The 16,315-nt window shown below is 44.6% G+C and overlaps 1 protein-coding gene across 2 annotated transcripts in view; it reads right to left on the reverse strand.

The window, feature by feature from the left end:
- SCAPER (S-phase cyclin A associated protein in the ER) overlaps window positions 1-16,315 on the reverse strand; it is a 419,051-nt gene that overhangs the window by 46,593 nt on the left and 356,143 nt on the right. For both annotated transcript variants that reach the window (XM_069765538.1, XM_069765539.1), the window contains exons 26-28: window positions 12,512-12,667; window positions 10,288-10,522; window positions 9,500-9,649 (exon numbers count right to left, since the gene is read on the reverse strand). In XM_069765538.1, coding sequence (XP_069621639.1) covers window positions 9,500-9,649; window positions 10,288-10,522; window positions 12,512-12,667 — 541 coding nt within the window. The remainder of the gene's footprint in view (window positions 1-9,499; window positions 9,650-10,287; window positions 10,523-12,511; window positions 12,668-16,315) is intronic.

Genomic DNA, 16,315 nt, shown 5'->3' on the forward strand with positions numbered 1-16,315 from the left:
TAGTGCGATTTATGGGTATGGTGTCTGGCACTGTAGGGGGAGCACTAATGCTGGCCCTGAACTTGGATGGTGAAGGGAATTTGTGCGATTTATGGGTATTGTGTCTGGCACTGTCAGGAGAGAACTAATGCTGGCCCCAAACTCGGATAGTGAAAGGAATTCGTGCGATTTATGGGTATTGTGTCTGGCACTGTGAGGGGAGCACTAATGCTGGCCCCAAACTCGGATAGTGAAGGGAATTTGTGCGATTTATGGGTATTGTGTCTGGCACTGTGAGGGGAGCACTAATGCTGGCCCCAAACTCGGATAGTGAAGGGAATTCGTGCGCTTTATGGGTATTGTGTCTGGCGCTGTAAGGGGAGCACTAATGCTGGCCCCAAACTCGGATAGTGAAGGGAATTTGTGCGATTTATGGGTATTGTGTCTGGCACTGTATGGGGAGCACTAATGCTGGCCCCAAACTCGGAGAGTGAAGGGAATTAGTGCGATTTATGGGTATGGTGTCTGGCACTGTAAGGGGAGCACTAATGCTGGCCCCAAACTCGGATAGTGAAGGGAATTTGTGTGATTTATGGGTATTGTGTCTGGCACTGTATGGGTAACGCTAATGCTGGCCCCAAACTCGGATAGTGAAGGGAATTAGTGCGATTTATGGGTATGGTGTCTGGCACTGTAAGGGGAGCACTAATGCTGGCCCCAAACTCGGATAGTGAAGGGAATTAGTGCGATTTATGGGTATGGTGTCTGGCGCTGTAAGGGGAGCACTAATGCTGGCCCCAAACTCGGATAGTGAAGGGAATTTGTGCGATTTATGGGTATTGTGTCTGGCACTGTATGGGTAGCGCTAATGCTGGCCCAAAACTTGGATAGTAAAGGAAATTTGTGCGATTTATGGGTATGGTGTCTGGCAGGAACTGTGAGGGGAGCACTAATGCTGGCCCCAAACTCGGATAGTGAAGGATATTTGTGCAATTTATGGGTATTGTGTCTGGCACTGTATGGGGAGCACTATTGCTAGCCCTGAACTTGGATAGTGAAGGGAATTCATGCAATTTATGGGTATTGCGTCTGGCACTGTAAGGGGAGCACTAATGCTGGCCCCAAACTCAGATAGTGAAGGGAATTCATGCGATTTATGGGTATTGTGTCTGGCGATGTAAGGGTAGCACTAATGCTGGCCCCAAACTCGGATAGTGAAGGGAATTCGTGCGATTTATGGGTATTGTGTCTGGCACTGCATGGGGAGCACTAATGCTGGCCCCAAACTCGGATAGTGAAGGGAATTAGTGCGATTTATGGGTATTGTGTTTGGCACTGTATGGGGAGCACTAATGCTGGCCCCAAACTCGGATAGTGAAGGGAATTAGTGCGATTTATGGGTATGGTGTCTGGCACTGTAAGGGGAGCACTATTGCTGGCCCTGAAATCGGATAGTGAAGAGAATTAGTGCGATTTATGGGTATTGTTTCTGGCGCTGTATGGGTGGCGCTAATGCTGGCCCCAAACTCGGATAGTGAAGGGAATTAGTGCGATTTATGGGTATTGTGTCTGGCGCTATATGGGTAGCGCTAATGCTGGCCCCAAACTCGGATAGTGAAGGGAATTTGTGCGATTTATGGGTATTGTGTCTGGCACTGTATGGGGAGCACTAATGCTGGCCCCAAACTCGGATAGTGAAGGGAATTAGTGCGATTTATGGGTATTGTGTCTGGCACTGTATGGGGAGCACTAATGCTGGCCCCAAACTCGGATAGTGAAGGGAATTAGTGCGATTTATGGGTATTGTGTCTGGCGCTATATGGGTAGCGCTAATGCTGGCCCCAAACTCGGATAGTGAAGGGAATTCGTGCGATTTATGGGTATTGTGTCTGGCACTGTATGGGGAGCACTAATGCTGGCCCCAAACTCGGATAGTGAAGGGAATTCGTGCGATTTATGGGTATTGTGTCTGGCACTGTATGGGGAGCACTAATGCTGGCCCCAAACTCGGATAGTGAAGGGAATTAGTGCGATTTATGGGTATTGTGTCTGGCGCTATATGGGTAGCGCTAATGCTGGCCCCAAACTCGGATAGTGAAGGGAATTTGTGTGATTTATGGGTATTGTGTCTGGCACTGTATGGGGAGCACTAATGCTGGCCCCAAACTCGGATAGTGAAGGGAATTAGTGCGATTTGTGGGTATTGTGTCTGGCACTGTATGGGGAGCACTAATGCTGGCCCCAAACTCGGATAGTGAAGGGAATTAGTGCGATTTATGGGTATGGTGTCTGCCACTGTAAGGGGGGCACTAATGCTGGCCCCAAACTCGGATAGTGAAGGGAATTCTTGTGATTTATGGGTATTATGGGTATAGTGTCTGGCGCTGTATGGGAAGTACTATTGCTGACCATGAACTCAAATGTTGAAGGCAATTCCCGTGATTAATCAGTGATCAATATGAAGCCCCTGTTTACCTTTTAAAAAGAGTTTCTTCAGCAGTTTTGGGGTATATTCCATTTCAAAATAGGCAGAGGATTTACTCAGCAGAGGATTTGTGCGTTTGGGAAATAATAATAATCTTTATTTTTATATGATAACGGAAGAGTCCCATAACCTGGATGAAAGAACTAGGCCCAGTCTCCTACCTTAATATGGTCACTGAAGTTCTTGGTGGCACAGAATATTTGTATAATTTATAGCAGGACATGTATGTGGATGAAGGCTGATTCGGCGACAGATGGGGCTCATGTAGAAAGTGTTACTCACAGTACGTAATGGTGAAATATCCCAGTTAACAAAGAGCACATAAAAAAGAATAGCCGATCATCAGCATAAAGGTGCTGAACATAGGTCAGAAAAAATGAACACCAGTGACCTTTTGTAAAAGTCAAGTTCTAGCTTAAAACAATAACCAATTACATTTAATTTCCTGACAAATCCATCTACCTGAAATGATAGGTCTTTATTTAGATCTTAGGAAATGCAAATTAGACATTGTCCAATTAAGTAAATTATGTTAATTATAAACCATTCCATTCCGTCCCACCATAAACACATGCGTTAATTAATAAGAAAGCAGGTTTTACATTAAGGATCTTTCACTATGACTCCCCTAATGTAAGCAGCTCTGGGTCCAATTCTCCATGGAAGAGGCATCTAATAGATTGCTTGCTAATAAATTGCCTGCCAGGCGGACACTAGGCACAGATTTGTGCACAGCAGGTGACTAGCAGTGACTATGGACAAGAAAGTGATTTAACTAACTATTCACAGAGTCAACTGGTCAGAACGTTCACTGTTTCATTCATGAGATTCATGAGGTCTCAAGACATTAAAACAAAATACACACAAACTAACAGAAACAGCATATGGGTATTGTGTGCAGCATTTTTAGCCAAGTGAGTATTTTGACCACATCATCATTTTTCTGCATATTTCCTAACTCCGAGCTGTGTAAACTTGATTGCTTATTACATGAAGCTGATCAGGTGATGTGTATTTGTGTAATGAAGGGGGATGTCCTAGGAATGTCAACACCCTTTATCAGTGTGAGCAGAATTATTAGGCAGCTTGTTTCCTTCAGATAAAATGGGCCAAAAAAGAGATTTAACTGACTTTGAAAAGTAAAAAAAGAAATGTTACAAGTCTTATAGAGGGATGCAGCAGTCTTGTAATTACTATGATATTGGGACATGATCACAGAACCAGCAAGAGTTTTGCTGCAAATAGTGATTTGAGTACCAAGGCATCATGACTGGGTAAATGTGCCGGGCTATGACCTCTGTATGGCACATAACCCCGCCAGAGCGCCTTCACTTCAGCAGGATAGGAATAGAAGTCTGCTCTCACCCTGACAATGGTCAGACAGCTCTACTAAATGGGATCAGCTGCAGCAAGCCCAGGGCAGAGGAAAGGTTACAACCTTTACATATTTTAGACACATATGATAATACAGAGCAATAGCATTAATAAGATGTCCATATACTGTCACAAGCTGTCCTTCTGTAGGAAAGGAAAATGCAAACGAAATACAAGTGCAAGCAAAGCAAACAAAGAACAAAGAAGGTGATCTCACAGCAATTTTACTGTATCTAAAACCAGGGGTGGGGGAACCCCTCAATATCCTGTGATGTATATACCGCAGCAACATGTCTCCTGTGGTGTCTATGCTACTGCTCCATGTCTCCTGTGGTGTCTATGCTCCAGCCCCATGTCTCCTGTGGTGTCTATGCTCCAGCCCCATGTCTCCTGTGGTGTCTATGCTCCAGCCCCATGTCTCCTGTGGTGTCTATGCTCCAGACTCATGACTTCTATAAAGTATTTACCACAGCCCCATGTCTCCTGTGGTGTCTATACTCCAGCCCCATGTCTCCTGTGGTGTCTATGCTCCAGACTCATGACTTCTATAAAGTATTTACCACAGCCCCATGTCTCCTGTGGTGTCTATGCTCCAGCCCCATGTCTCCTGTGGTGTCTATGCTCCAGCCCCATGTCTCCTGTGGTGTCTATGCTCCAGACTCAAGACTTCTATAAAGTATTTACCACAGCCCCATGTCTCCTGTGGTGTCTATGCTCCAGCATCATGTCTCCAGTGGTGTCTATGCTCCGGCTCCAGGTCTCCTGTGGTGTCTATGCTCCAGCCCCATATCTCCTGTGGTGTCTATGCTCCAGCCCCATGTCTCCTGTGGTGTCTATGCTCCAGACTCATGACTTCTATAAAGTATTTACCACAGCCCCATGTCTCCTGTGGTGTCTATGCTCCAGCCCCATGTCTCCTGTGGTGTCTATGCTCCAGCCCCATGTCTCCTGTGGTGTCTATGCTCCAGACTCAAGACTTCTATAAAGTATTTACCACAGCCCCATGTCTCCTGTGGTGTCTATGCTCCAGCATCATGTCTCCAGTGGTGTCTATGCTCCGGCTCCAGGTCTCCTGTGGTGTCTATGCTCCAGCCCCATATCTCCTGTGGTGTCTATGCTCCAGCCCCATGTCTCCTGTGGTGTCTATGCTCCAGCATCATGTCTCCAGTGGTGTCTATGCTCCGGCTCCAGGTCTCCTGTGGTTTCTATACTCCAGCCCCATGTCTTCTGTGGTGTTTATGTTCCAGCCTCATGTCTCCTGTGGTGTCTATGCTCCAGCTTCATGTCTCCTGTGGTGTCTATGCTCCAGCCCCATGTCTCCTGTGGTGTCTATACTCCAGCCCCATGTCTCCTGTGGTGTTTATGTTCAGGCCTCATGTCTCCTGTGGTGTCTATGCTCCGGCCCCATGTCTCCTGTGGTGTCTATGCTCCGGCCCCATGTCTTCTGTGGCGTCTATGCTCCAGCCCCATGTCTCCTGTGGTGTCTATGCTCCAGCCCCATGTCTCCTGTGGTGTCTATGCTCCAGCCCCATATCTCTGTGGTGTTTATGCTCCAGCTTCATGTCTCCTGTGGTGTCTATGCTCCGGCCCCATGTCTCCTGTGGTGTCTATGCTCCGGCCCCATGTCTCCTGTGGTGTCTATGCTCCAGCCCCATGTCTCCTGTAGTGTCCATGCTCCGACCTCATGTCTCCTGTGGTGTCTATGCTCCAGCCCCATGTCTCCTGTGGTGTCTATGCTCCATCCCCATGATTTCTGTGGCGTCTATGCTCCAGCCCCATGTCTCCTGTGGTGTCTGTGCTCTATCCCCACGTTTCCTGTGGTGTCTATGCTCCGGCTCTAGGTCTCCTGTGGTGTCTATGCTCTGGCCCCAGGTCTCCTGTGGTGTCTATGCTCCATCCCCATGATTTCTGTGGCGTCTATGCTCTGGCCCAAGGTCTCCTGTGGTGTCTACGCTCCGGCCCCAGGTCCCCTGTGGTGTCTATGCTCCGGCCCCAGGTCTCCTGTGGTGTCTATGCTCCAGCCCCAGGTCTCCTGTGGTGTCTATGCTCAAGCCCCATGTCTCCTGTGGTGTCTATGTTCCAGCCCAATGTCTCCTGTGTGTCTGTGCTCCAGCTTCACGTCTTCTATAAAGTATTTACCACAGCCCCATGTCTCCTGTCGTGTCTATGCTCCAGCACCATGTCTCCTGTGGTGTCTATGCTACGGCCCCAGGTCTCCTGTGGGGTCTATGCTACGGCCCCATGTCTTGTGTGGTGTCTGTGCTTCAGCCTCATGACTTTTATAAAGTATTTACCACAGCCCCATGTCTCCTGTGGTGCCTATGCTCCAGCCCTATGTCTGCTGGTGTCTATGCTCCAGCCCCATGTCTCCTGTGGCGTCTATGCTCCAGCCCCATGTCTTGTGTGGTGTCTGTGCTTCAGCCTCATGACTTTTATAAAGTATTTACCACAGCCCCATGTCTCCTGTGGTGTCTATGCTCCAGCCCCATGTCTCCTGTGGTGTCTACTATGCTCCAGCTCCATGTCTCCTGTGGTGTCTATGTTCCAGCTCCATGTCTCCTGTGGTGTCTATGTTCCAGCCCAATGTCTCCTGTGGTGTCTGTGCTCCAGCTTCACGACTTCTATAAAGTATTTACCACAGCCCCATGTCTCCTGTGGTGTCTATGTTCCAGCCCTATGTCTGCTGGTGTCTATGCTCCGGCCCCATGACCTCTGTGGTGTCTACGCTCCAGCCCCATGTCTCCTGTGGTGTCTATGCTCTGGACCCGTCTCCGGTGGGGTCTATGCTCCAGCACCATGTCTCCGGTGGTGTCTATGCTCCAGCACCATGTCTCCTGTGGTGTTTATGCTCCGGCCCCATGTCTCCTGTGGTGTCTATGCTCCAGCCCCATGTCTTGTGTCGTGTCTATGCTCCAGACCGCTATGTCATCATCTCGCGAGACCGCAATCCACTCTTGGGACCGGAGCGCGCGAGGAGCATCGGTAAACGCTTCGCCTGGATCCGGGGCCCAACGGAAGGCGAGTATATAACTATTTTTTATTTTAATTATTTTTTTTTAACAGGGATATGATGCCCACATTGCTATATACTATGTGGGAGGTGCAATATATTACGTGGGCTGTGCAATACACTGCGTGGGCTGTGCAATATACTGCGTGGGCAGTGCAATATACTACGTGGGCTGTGCAATATACTGCGTGGGCTGTGCAATATACCGCGTGGGCTGTGCAATATACCGCGTGGGCTGTGCAATATACCGCGTGGGCTGTGCAATATACCGCGTGGGCTGTGCAATATACCACGTGGGCTGTGCAATATACCACGTGGGCTGTGCAATATACCACGTGGGCTGTGCAATACGCTACGTGGGCTGTGTTCTACGCTACGTGGGCTGTGTTCTACGCTACGTGGGCTGTGTTCTACGCTACGTGGGCTGTGTTCTACGCTACCTGGGCTGTGTTCTACGCTACCTGGGCTGTGTTCTACGCTACCTGGGCTGTGTTCTACGCTACCTGGGCTGTGTTCTACGCTACCTGGGCTGTGTTCTACGCTACCTGGGCTGTGTTCTACGCTACCTGGGCTGTGTTCTACGCTACCTGGGCTGTGTTCTACACTACCTGGGCTGTGTTCTACACTACCTGGGCTGTGTTCTACACTACCTGGGCTGTGTTCTACACTACCTGGGCTGTGTTCTACACTACCTGGGCTGTGTTCTACACTACCTGGGCTGTGTTCTACACTACCTGGGCTGTGTTCTACACTACCTGGGCTGTGTTATAGACTATGTGGGCTGTGTTATACACTACGTGGGCTGTGTTATATACTGCATGTGTGGGCTGTTATATACTACGTGAGCTGTGTTATATGCTACGTGGGCTGATATAAACTACGTGGCTGTGTTATATGCTATGTGGGCTGTTATTCACTCCGTAGGCTGTGCTATATACTACGTGGCTGTGCTATATACTCCATGGGCTGTGTGATATACTATGTGGCTGTGCTATATACGCTATGGGCTGTGCCATATACTACGTGGCTGTGCAGTATACTACGTGGCTGTGCAATATACTACGTGGCTGTGCAATATACTACGTGGCTGTGCCATTTACTACGTGGGCTGTTATATACTACGTGGCTGTGCTATATACTGCGTGGCCGGCCACGAACAATCAGCGACGGGCGCAGTCCGGCTGCGAATTGATGCGGGATTTGTACCACGCTTGGTCGCGCCCGGCCAGCCGAATCCTGTGTATTCAATGTATTATTCTAAAATCTTCATAAATAAACTAAAAACATATTGTAGAATACCCGATGCGTTAGAATCGGGCTACCATCTAGTTATGATATAAATATCCAAATGGTCCTTGGCAGAAAAAAAGGTTTCCCACCCCTGTTTTAAACCATGCACTTAGTAATTGTAAATGAGCTGAGACTTGCGGGAACTGTGACAGAAAGTGTCGGTTTTGGTTACAGAGATTTCAATCATCTTTTGCCAAGTCAGTGGGGTTTGGCAACTAATATTGGTGAACCACCTTATGATTTTACTTGTCATGGTCACAACCCTACAACGCAAGTGTCTTTGAAACAATGCAAAAGAATAAGTAGAAAACACTGAGCTACCTACTGAATGTCTGTGGACTGCAACATTACAAAGTTAAGACATGTAGCTTAAAGGGTAACTTTCAAATAACTTTTCAGTGTAAGCCCTCTTGTGTGTGTACATGAGGAATAACACCTATATCTGGCCTTCATATGACTTGTATCCTGCATTTTTGCCAGTTTTCCTCACTGCATGGTCTCTCTTTTGAAACTAGTTCTGAGCTGATGGGAAGAAATTGCTGCAATGATGTTTCCCATAGGCAGCCCAGCATAAAGAGTGGGGTTTCGGCTCTTCATTTTTTAGTCAGTACACAGGTAGAAGCAAAAGCATGGAGGAATCAGAACACCACTGGCCAGTGTGGCCGAGAATCCAGCTCTGAGGTGAGGTAAAAGATTTGTTAGAAAGCCATCAGAAAATGAAAACTTACTCCAGCATGAAATATTATATGTCTTTATTACCACTGATATGTACGTAACATATCGGATGACACACGGGTACCAGATCCTGTGTAAGCCAATAAGTATTGTATGTATTGGTGCTAAATAAAGCCATGGACTATTTGATGCTGACAAAACTTTTTATTTTACTATTGGTTTGAAGGTCAGAGGAGTCACCGTGCATCCTAGGCGAGGAGAAGCCAACGCTACCTGTGCGGTCTGCTTGTTTTATTCATTATATCTGGCATCAGTGATGTGACACCCTAGAAATTATATGATTCAAGTAACACTCTATGGAAATACAGTGAAATAGCCATCTGTGGTACATTCACAGCAACATAAGTGGTTGGAGTTCAGACTTCACAAATGCATCTATCACATATCATAAGATCATTTTTACAGGATTCCCCCATAATGGCCTACCTTGGACACCATCGTGTCCTATTTATTAGAGGCGTTCTTTTTTATAGCATGTATGAGCACATGTTCACAAAAACAGGAGCCTATGAAGATGATCATTAATAATTTCCTTTGCTGGATGTCTTTAAAATAACTTCTGATTTAATGGAAAACATGAAGAACACCTGTCTCCATACATACTGCCTTCTAATACTATCACTCACCTGATTATCTGCATGATTCACTGTGAAGTACCCAACACATACAATGATCTCATGGAGGAGATCCTCACAGGTGTATTGGGTGCAAAACCAAATCAGGGAACTGATCACATGTCGAAATGCAAGAGACAGGCCCTCCGCACCTACAACAGACTGGGAGAGAACCAGAGGAGATGCTTAGAGGGCATCATAATGGGTTACATGAATAAGGTATGCAATATTTTGGACCATCACAGTATAGAAAATGGCACAAGCCACGTGCCGTATAGTGTGTAGTATCATTTTCGCCCCCCATTTTACATTGAAGTGTTAGTTTTTGGTCTGTATCTAAAAATGTGGTCTGTGTCTAAAAATTTTGCAAACTTAAGTACCTTACTACACTATAGTTTCTAATAAAGTCATCGGTGTAAGCAGAAAATACTTGGGGCCACTAATCATTGTCTCACTGAAACATGCAGTAGATCGATCAGCCAATGTACGGCCAATACAATTTGTATCAGCCTCTGTAAGGGGACCTTTAAAGAGAGCCAATTGAATTGTTATATAGTAGATCAGTGATCGAAATTTTGCCTGTGTAAACGAGCCTTGAGTCTGGAAGTGGAGCAGATAAGTCCACCACACCAAAAGATAATGGCACTATAACCACAATCAACTATGAAAGGTACAAACAGCGTGTAAACTTGGCAACACAAACACTGGTATGTACTGGAAAGGAAAGGGACAGTAGATAAACCCTGAACCCAAGACACAAGTCCTCAGGATCCAATTAAAGAGGAAGCTGTGCTGCTTACTTGAAATGACTGGAGATGAAGTGTAGCAAAACTGTTAAGGAACCTCAGGCTCTGAATTGCCACTTGAATGGTGTTCTGCTCATAGCTCTCCTTAGAGCTGGAAACATTGGGCTCAGAGGACGAATTGTGGAACAGTGCACAATACAACATATGTAGAACTCCAACGAGGTCCGAGCTTTGAAAGACTGCCGACAATCCGGTGGGATCCTGATGGCTTTCAAATATGTCCCAAGAGCTGACATAAAACAGAAACAAATGTCATGACCAACTGACCACGTAACCAGCTAGGGTACCCTGGATATTATTTTCTCTGTGGCACAAAGCTTAGTTTTACAGATATCTAAGAAAATAAAGGCTGGTATTACTTATTGGCTACCAGATCTGGAAGAGAAAGGGTAGCAGAAGACTGTGCCGAAGAACGTTGTGTGGGGAGAGATAGGGGATTTCTATAAAGATAGGAGGACAATGTGAATTGGATCGAGAGTCTTGCAGGGTCCACATACGTCATAGCTGCCAGTATTAGTGGCTACAGATGAATGCATACATACATTATCCATACATGTTTCACATGTGACAAGGACATGTAAGTATAAATGGACCTGACCGATTGACACTTAGAAATGTAGGATTTATAACACAGCGTGACATTCCCTATACGCTGAAAGGCAAATGTTTCATTAGTAGAACTTTTCATGTTGTAATTTAAGTTTCAGCAAAGCTGATCTATGACTATTTTATTCTAGCATTTCATTTCAGAAGGCTTCAATCTACATAACATCTGATAACCTAGTCCAGAAGCGTTACCACATGCAATGACAGCCTACAAAAATGCTTTAACCACACATCCAAAACACTCAAGCTCACTGCTAGTGGTTGGGTTCCTTGTTTACATCAGAGCGCTAATAGTATATTTAGGAGGCTCCCAATGTCTCCAGTTGGTTAACGACGTCAAGATCAATCATGTGCTCTCTTGAAATTTGGTATGCAAAATAAAAAGGGTCTATTCAGCAACCCAGAAAACAAGATATTACAAGAAAGGTGAGCCGATCTAATCAGATGATGTGATGTGTTATAGTTTAATATTGACCACTTGGTTGATATATCATTGCGGGAACCACTCAAAGTGTGCTGTAAACAATATAAGGTAACATACAGAAGTACAGTTACCTACGTGAGGTTTTAGTTATTGCATATTTGTGGCCACACAAAACAAGTGTCGAATGTGATGGAATCAGTTTCCCTAGTACATCCATGGGACTAAACCATTATGGCGCTGACATTGTTCATATAGAACAATAGGCTTGTCTGCTGACACACGTTTATTGGACTGATTACACAGGTCACGAAACAATGATCGGGCAGAAGATCAATAATACAATTGTTCTGTTCTCGGACTGTATCAGGTTATCAGCAGCAATCCTCGATTTATACAGGGCCATAGCTTTTTGCTCGTTGGTTGGGAATCAGCTGGCTTGTTTAGACGGGCCGATAATTGGGAATGAGCGTTCCTGCGAACACGATTATTAGGCTACGTTCACATTAGCGTTGCGCCGCCGTGCGTCGGCGACGCAACGCGCGACGCACGCTAAAACGCGCGCAAAAATGCGCGCGTTTTGCGACGCGTGCGTCGTTTTCCGACGAAAATCGGACGCACAGAAAATGTTACATGTAGCGTTTTCTTGCGTCCGACGCTAGCGTCGGAAACGACGCACGTGGCGAAAAACGCCACCAAAACGACACACGCGTCCCCTATGTTAAACATAGGGGCGCGTCGCCGCTGCGTCGCCGGCGCAACAGCGACGCACATTGGCGGAACGCCAATGTGAACGTAGCCTTAGCTTGTCTAAATGGGCCATAAAGCCCTGCTTCCTTTTTCTTTCTATTGAAGAAAGGGGTTTGTGGGTCTAATGGACATAGTATTTATAGAAAATCGATACACATAGACTAGAAGACTTGCCACAATAAGTGTGAAATACAATATTCAGTAAAATAATTGAACTAATAATAATAAAAACAGGCTTAGGCAGTACTGAACCGAAGCTATGAGGGACAAGTACATGTGTGCAATATAATAACAATCTTTATTTATATAGCGCCAACATAGTCCACAGCCCTTTACAATTCAATGTATGTGTTGTCCGGTTACTGATGTATATTAGAGTCAAAACAACAAAGTAGAGCAGTAATTTACACAGTAAAGAAATCCACTGGAGAAGCTGCTCACCTCGGAGTTACAGAAATGCAAAGTCTGCACAGTTCATGTAGAAGAGTCGTAGCAGCTTGGAGGAACACTGCAACTTTGGGACTCTCATCAAGAGGACCTTGCATAGAGATGAAGCAACCATACAGCTTGTCAATGAGACCAATATTAATTGTATAACTGAGAGGAAAAAAAAGAAATAAGAGAAATTAGTTCTTGAAAATGCATGCATAATTTGGCACATACTGAATATCACATATCAATAGAGTACTAATTATATATGCCCAACTTCTTTCAGACCCCTTTTTATTTATTTTTTCAGATTTCTATAGTTTTGTTTCTACACTTTCTCTGTGAATGTACAATGTGATACAGCTCCCAGTTTGCTTCTGGAACTAGCAAAAAAAATAAAAAATAAAACAGAAACGGTTCACAAGATTTTACCATCTGATAGTTGCGTAAAAAAATCTAATTCGAAATCTGTCCAGAATCTGTGTGACTTTTCAAAACGGATTTCACGCTTTAGTAATCTATGGTATAAAAACAGTGGCAGATCTGAATGCAACTCAGTGACATAGTGTGCATCCTTTGTGTCACGGGGATACCGAGACAGAGAGGGGCCAGGAGATCGTAGCGTATGGTTATACAAACCCTTGCACCTATAAGATATGCTTCATCTTCCTTTTAGGGGTATGTTCACACAGGGCATTTTTTTCTGCAGCAAAACCTGATCTTCTTGGCAGGAAAGAAGCTGCAGCAAAAATGCAGGTTTAGGTGCGTTTTTTTTCTCTTTGTCCATGCTAATGTCCTTAACTTTTCAGCAGCAAAAAAACGCAGCAAATAATGATACCTGCGTTTTTGATGCATTTTTTTTTTTTTTTTTTTAACACTCATTCATAGTCAATGGGTGAAAAACGTTGCAAAAATACTGAAAGAAGTGACAAAAAACGCAGCAAGGCACAAAATCCTGCTGACAAAAAAACCAATGTGTGTGCATGAGATTTCTGAAATCTCATAGGCTTTGCTAGTACTGTAGAAATCAGCTGAAAATTAGCATAAAAAAACGCATAAAAAACCGCAGACCCTAATAGTGCGGGTCTTCCTTGCTCTGTTATTGTAACGATTAATCAGTTCAGTTGATTTGCTAGAGGTCTCATCCTGAATTGTCTCAGCTGTTCTGTGTTGGCCACTTCTTTCAGGTATATATGCTCACTTCTTTTACTATGGAATTGCTGGTGATAGTTTTGTACTTCTTGGTTTGGTCGTGAAGGAGTAGTCTGAATTAGTAGCAGTCGGTGGATGTTGCTTCAGGAGAAATCATTGTGGATTTGGTATTTTGTTGTTTAATCCTATTCCTATTTAGTTTATCCCTACTACGGTTCCCCTCATTCCCATTTGGTCGTTTTGTGAGCGAGTTGTATGATTGTAGTTTTCTTTTATATAAGAAGAAAGTAACCAGTTCACCTCGGGTCCTGACGTCCTAAAGTACGGAACTCAAGGGACCACTTGCAGTAGAATATGAAAAAAGAAGAAAAGAGGTTCCAGCATCTTTAAAATGCCAAAAATTTATTAGAACATTTAAAAGATTCCATAATCAGGATAGACATGGCAACACATTTCAAAACCACAACCTGTGTTCTTTACAGAGCTTTGATAAAGAACGCAGGTTGTGCGTTCAAAACACGTTGCCGTGTTTATCCGGATTATGGAAGCTTATTAATGTTCTAATAAATCTTTTGCATTTTAAAGAAGCTGGAACCCCATATCTTCTTTTTTCAGTTTTCTTTTATCACTTTCTGTTTTCCCAGTCTGTCTGCTTTGTGTTATCCTATACCCATCTTTCCCATACTTCCCTGGGTGGGGAGGAAACAGATCAGCATGCATTTGGGAGCATAGCAAGGTAAGACACCCCCAGCATCTCCACCTTCAGGAGTAATCTAGGGAACAGGGATAGCTAGGGTCTCCCTAGCTTTAGGGACTGAGAAGGAGCCCATGGCCCTAGGAAATTCTGCAACATAATCGTGGCACTTTGTGGCATGATAATAATGGTTATAGACACTTGAAGCTTGCAATAAATAAATCAATCAAACATGTTTTTTCAAATGTAGTAGTGGTCTTCGGTTGACCTATAGTTTAAAAAGTTGCATTAAAGTGAACCTGTCAGCAGGATTGTGCACAGTATCCTACAGACATTGTCAGGTCGGCGCCGTTATACTGATTACAATGATACCTTGGTTGATGAAAACCGTCTTGTGGTTGTTGTTTAATCTTTATTTTCAGTCTTGAGTTAATGATATGCTCGTGCTTCAGGGCGGCCTGTGGGGGGGGGTTCATGTGGTGCTCTGATTGAGTATTCATACTGCAGCCTGCTGACAGGTCGCTGATCCCTCACTGATCTGCCCCCTAGTTTACATAATGAATATATGTACATACTTAAAAAATAAACCTTCTGCAGGCAGGTGCCAGCCATGTCACCTGCTCTGCAGCATAATCGCATGTTTAGTGTCTAGTTAATAAATGTGCTTGATGTTATCCTGAGGAGTATAAAAAAAATCCATTTTAAAATGGTGCCAGTCGCATCTGCGCATTAGCAGCTATCGGTGTATATAGAGGTGATCCGATAGCTGCCACTGCGCATACGCGGGCAGTGTCATCTTGCTAGAGAAGCAAAAAAAAAAAAAACCTGACTGCACCAGTTTTTTTTTCTTTAACCCCTTCATGACTAGGGGTATTTTCGTTTTCAGTTTTCGCTCCCCTCCTTCCCAGAGCCATAACTTTTTTATTTTTCCGTCAATATGGCCATGTGAGGGCTTATTTTTTGTGGGACGAGCTGTACTTTTGAACAACATCATTGGTTTTAGCATGTCATGTACTAGAAAACGGGAAAAAAATTCCAAGTGCGGTGAAATTGCAAAAAAAAGTGCAATCCCACACTATTTTTTGTTTGGCTTTTTTGCTCAGTTAACTAAATGCTAAAACTGACCTGCCATTATGATTCTCCAGGTCATTACGAGTTCATCACCACCAAATATGTCTAGGTTATTTTTTATCTAAGTGGTGAAAAAAATTTCCAAACTTTGCTAAAAAAATAAATAAATAAAAATGTGCTATTTTCAGATACCCGTAGCGTCTCCATTTTTCGTGATCTGGGGTCAGGTGGGGGCTTATTTTTTGCGTGACGAGCTGACGTTTTTAATTATAACATTTTGGTGCAGATACGTTCTTTTGATTTCCCATTATTGCATTTTAATGCAATGTCGCGGCGACCAAAAAAACGTAATTCTGATGTTTCAAGTTTTTTTCTCGCTACGCTGTTTAGCGATCAGGTTAATCCTTTTTTTTATTGATAGATCGAGCGATTCTGAACACGGCGATACCAAATATGTGTAGGTTTGATTTTTTTTTTACTGTTATTTTGAATGGGGGGTGATTTAAAACTTTTAATTTTTTTTTTCAGATTTTTTAAAACATTTTTTTTTTTTTTTACTTTTGCCATGCTTCAATAGCCTCTATGGGAGACTAGAAGCTGGCACAACTGGATCGCCTCTGCTGAGGCTCAGATCGCTCCTGTGTAGTAGAATTGTTGCATTGCTATGAGCGCCGACCACAGGGTGATGCTCACAGCAATCCGGCATCAACAACCATAGAGGTCTTCAATAGACTTCTGGTTGTCATGCCGACGCATCGCTGACCCCCGATCATGTGACGGGGGTCAGCGATGTGCGCATTTCCAGCCAGATGGCCGGAAGCGCTAGTTAAATGCCGCTGTCTGCGTTTGACAGCGAAATGTAACTAGTTAATAGCGGCTGGTGAATTGCGATTTCACCC

This window comes from Ranitomeya imitator, chromosome 4, assembly GCF_032444005.1.
Source record: "Ranitomeya imitator isolate aRanImi1 chromosome 4, aRanImi1.pri, whole genome shotgun sequence".
Taxonomy (NCBI): Eukaryota; Metazoa; Chordata; class Amphibia; order Anura; family Dendrobatidae; genus Ranitomeya; species Ranitomeya imitator.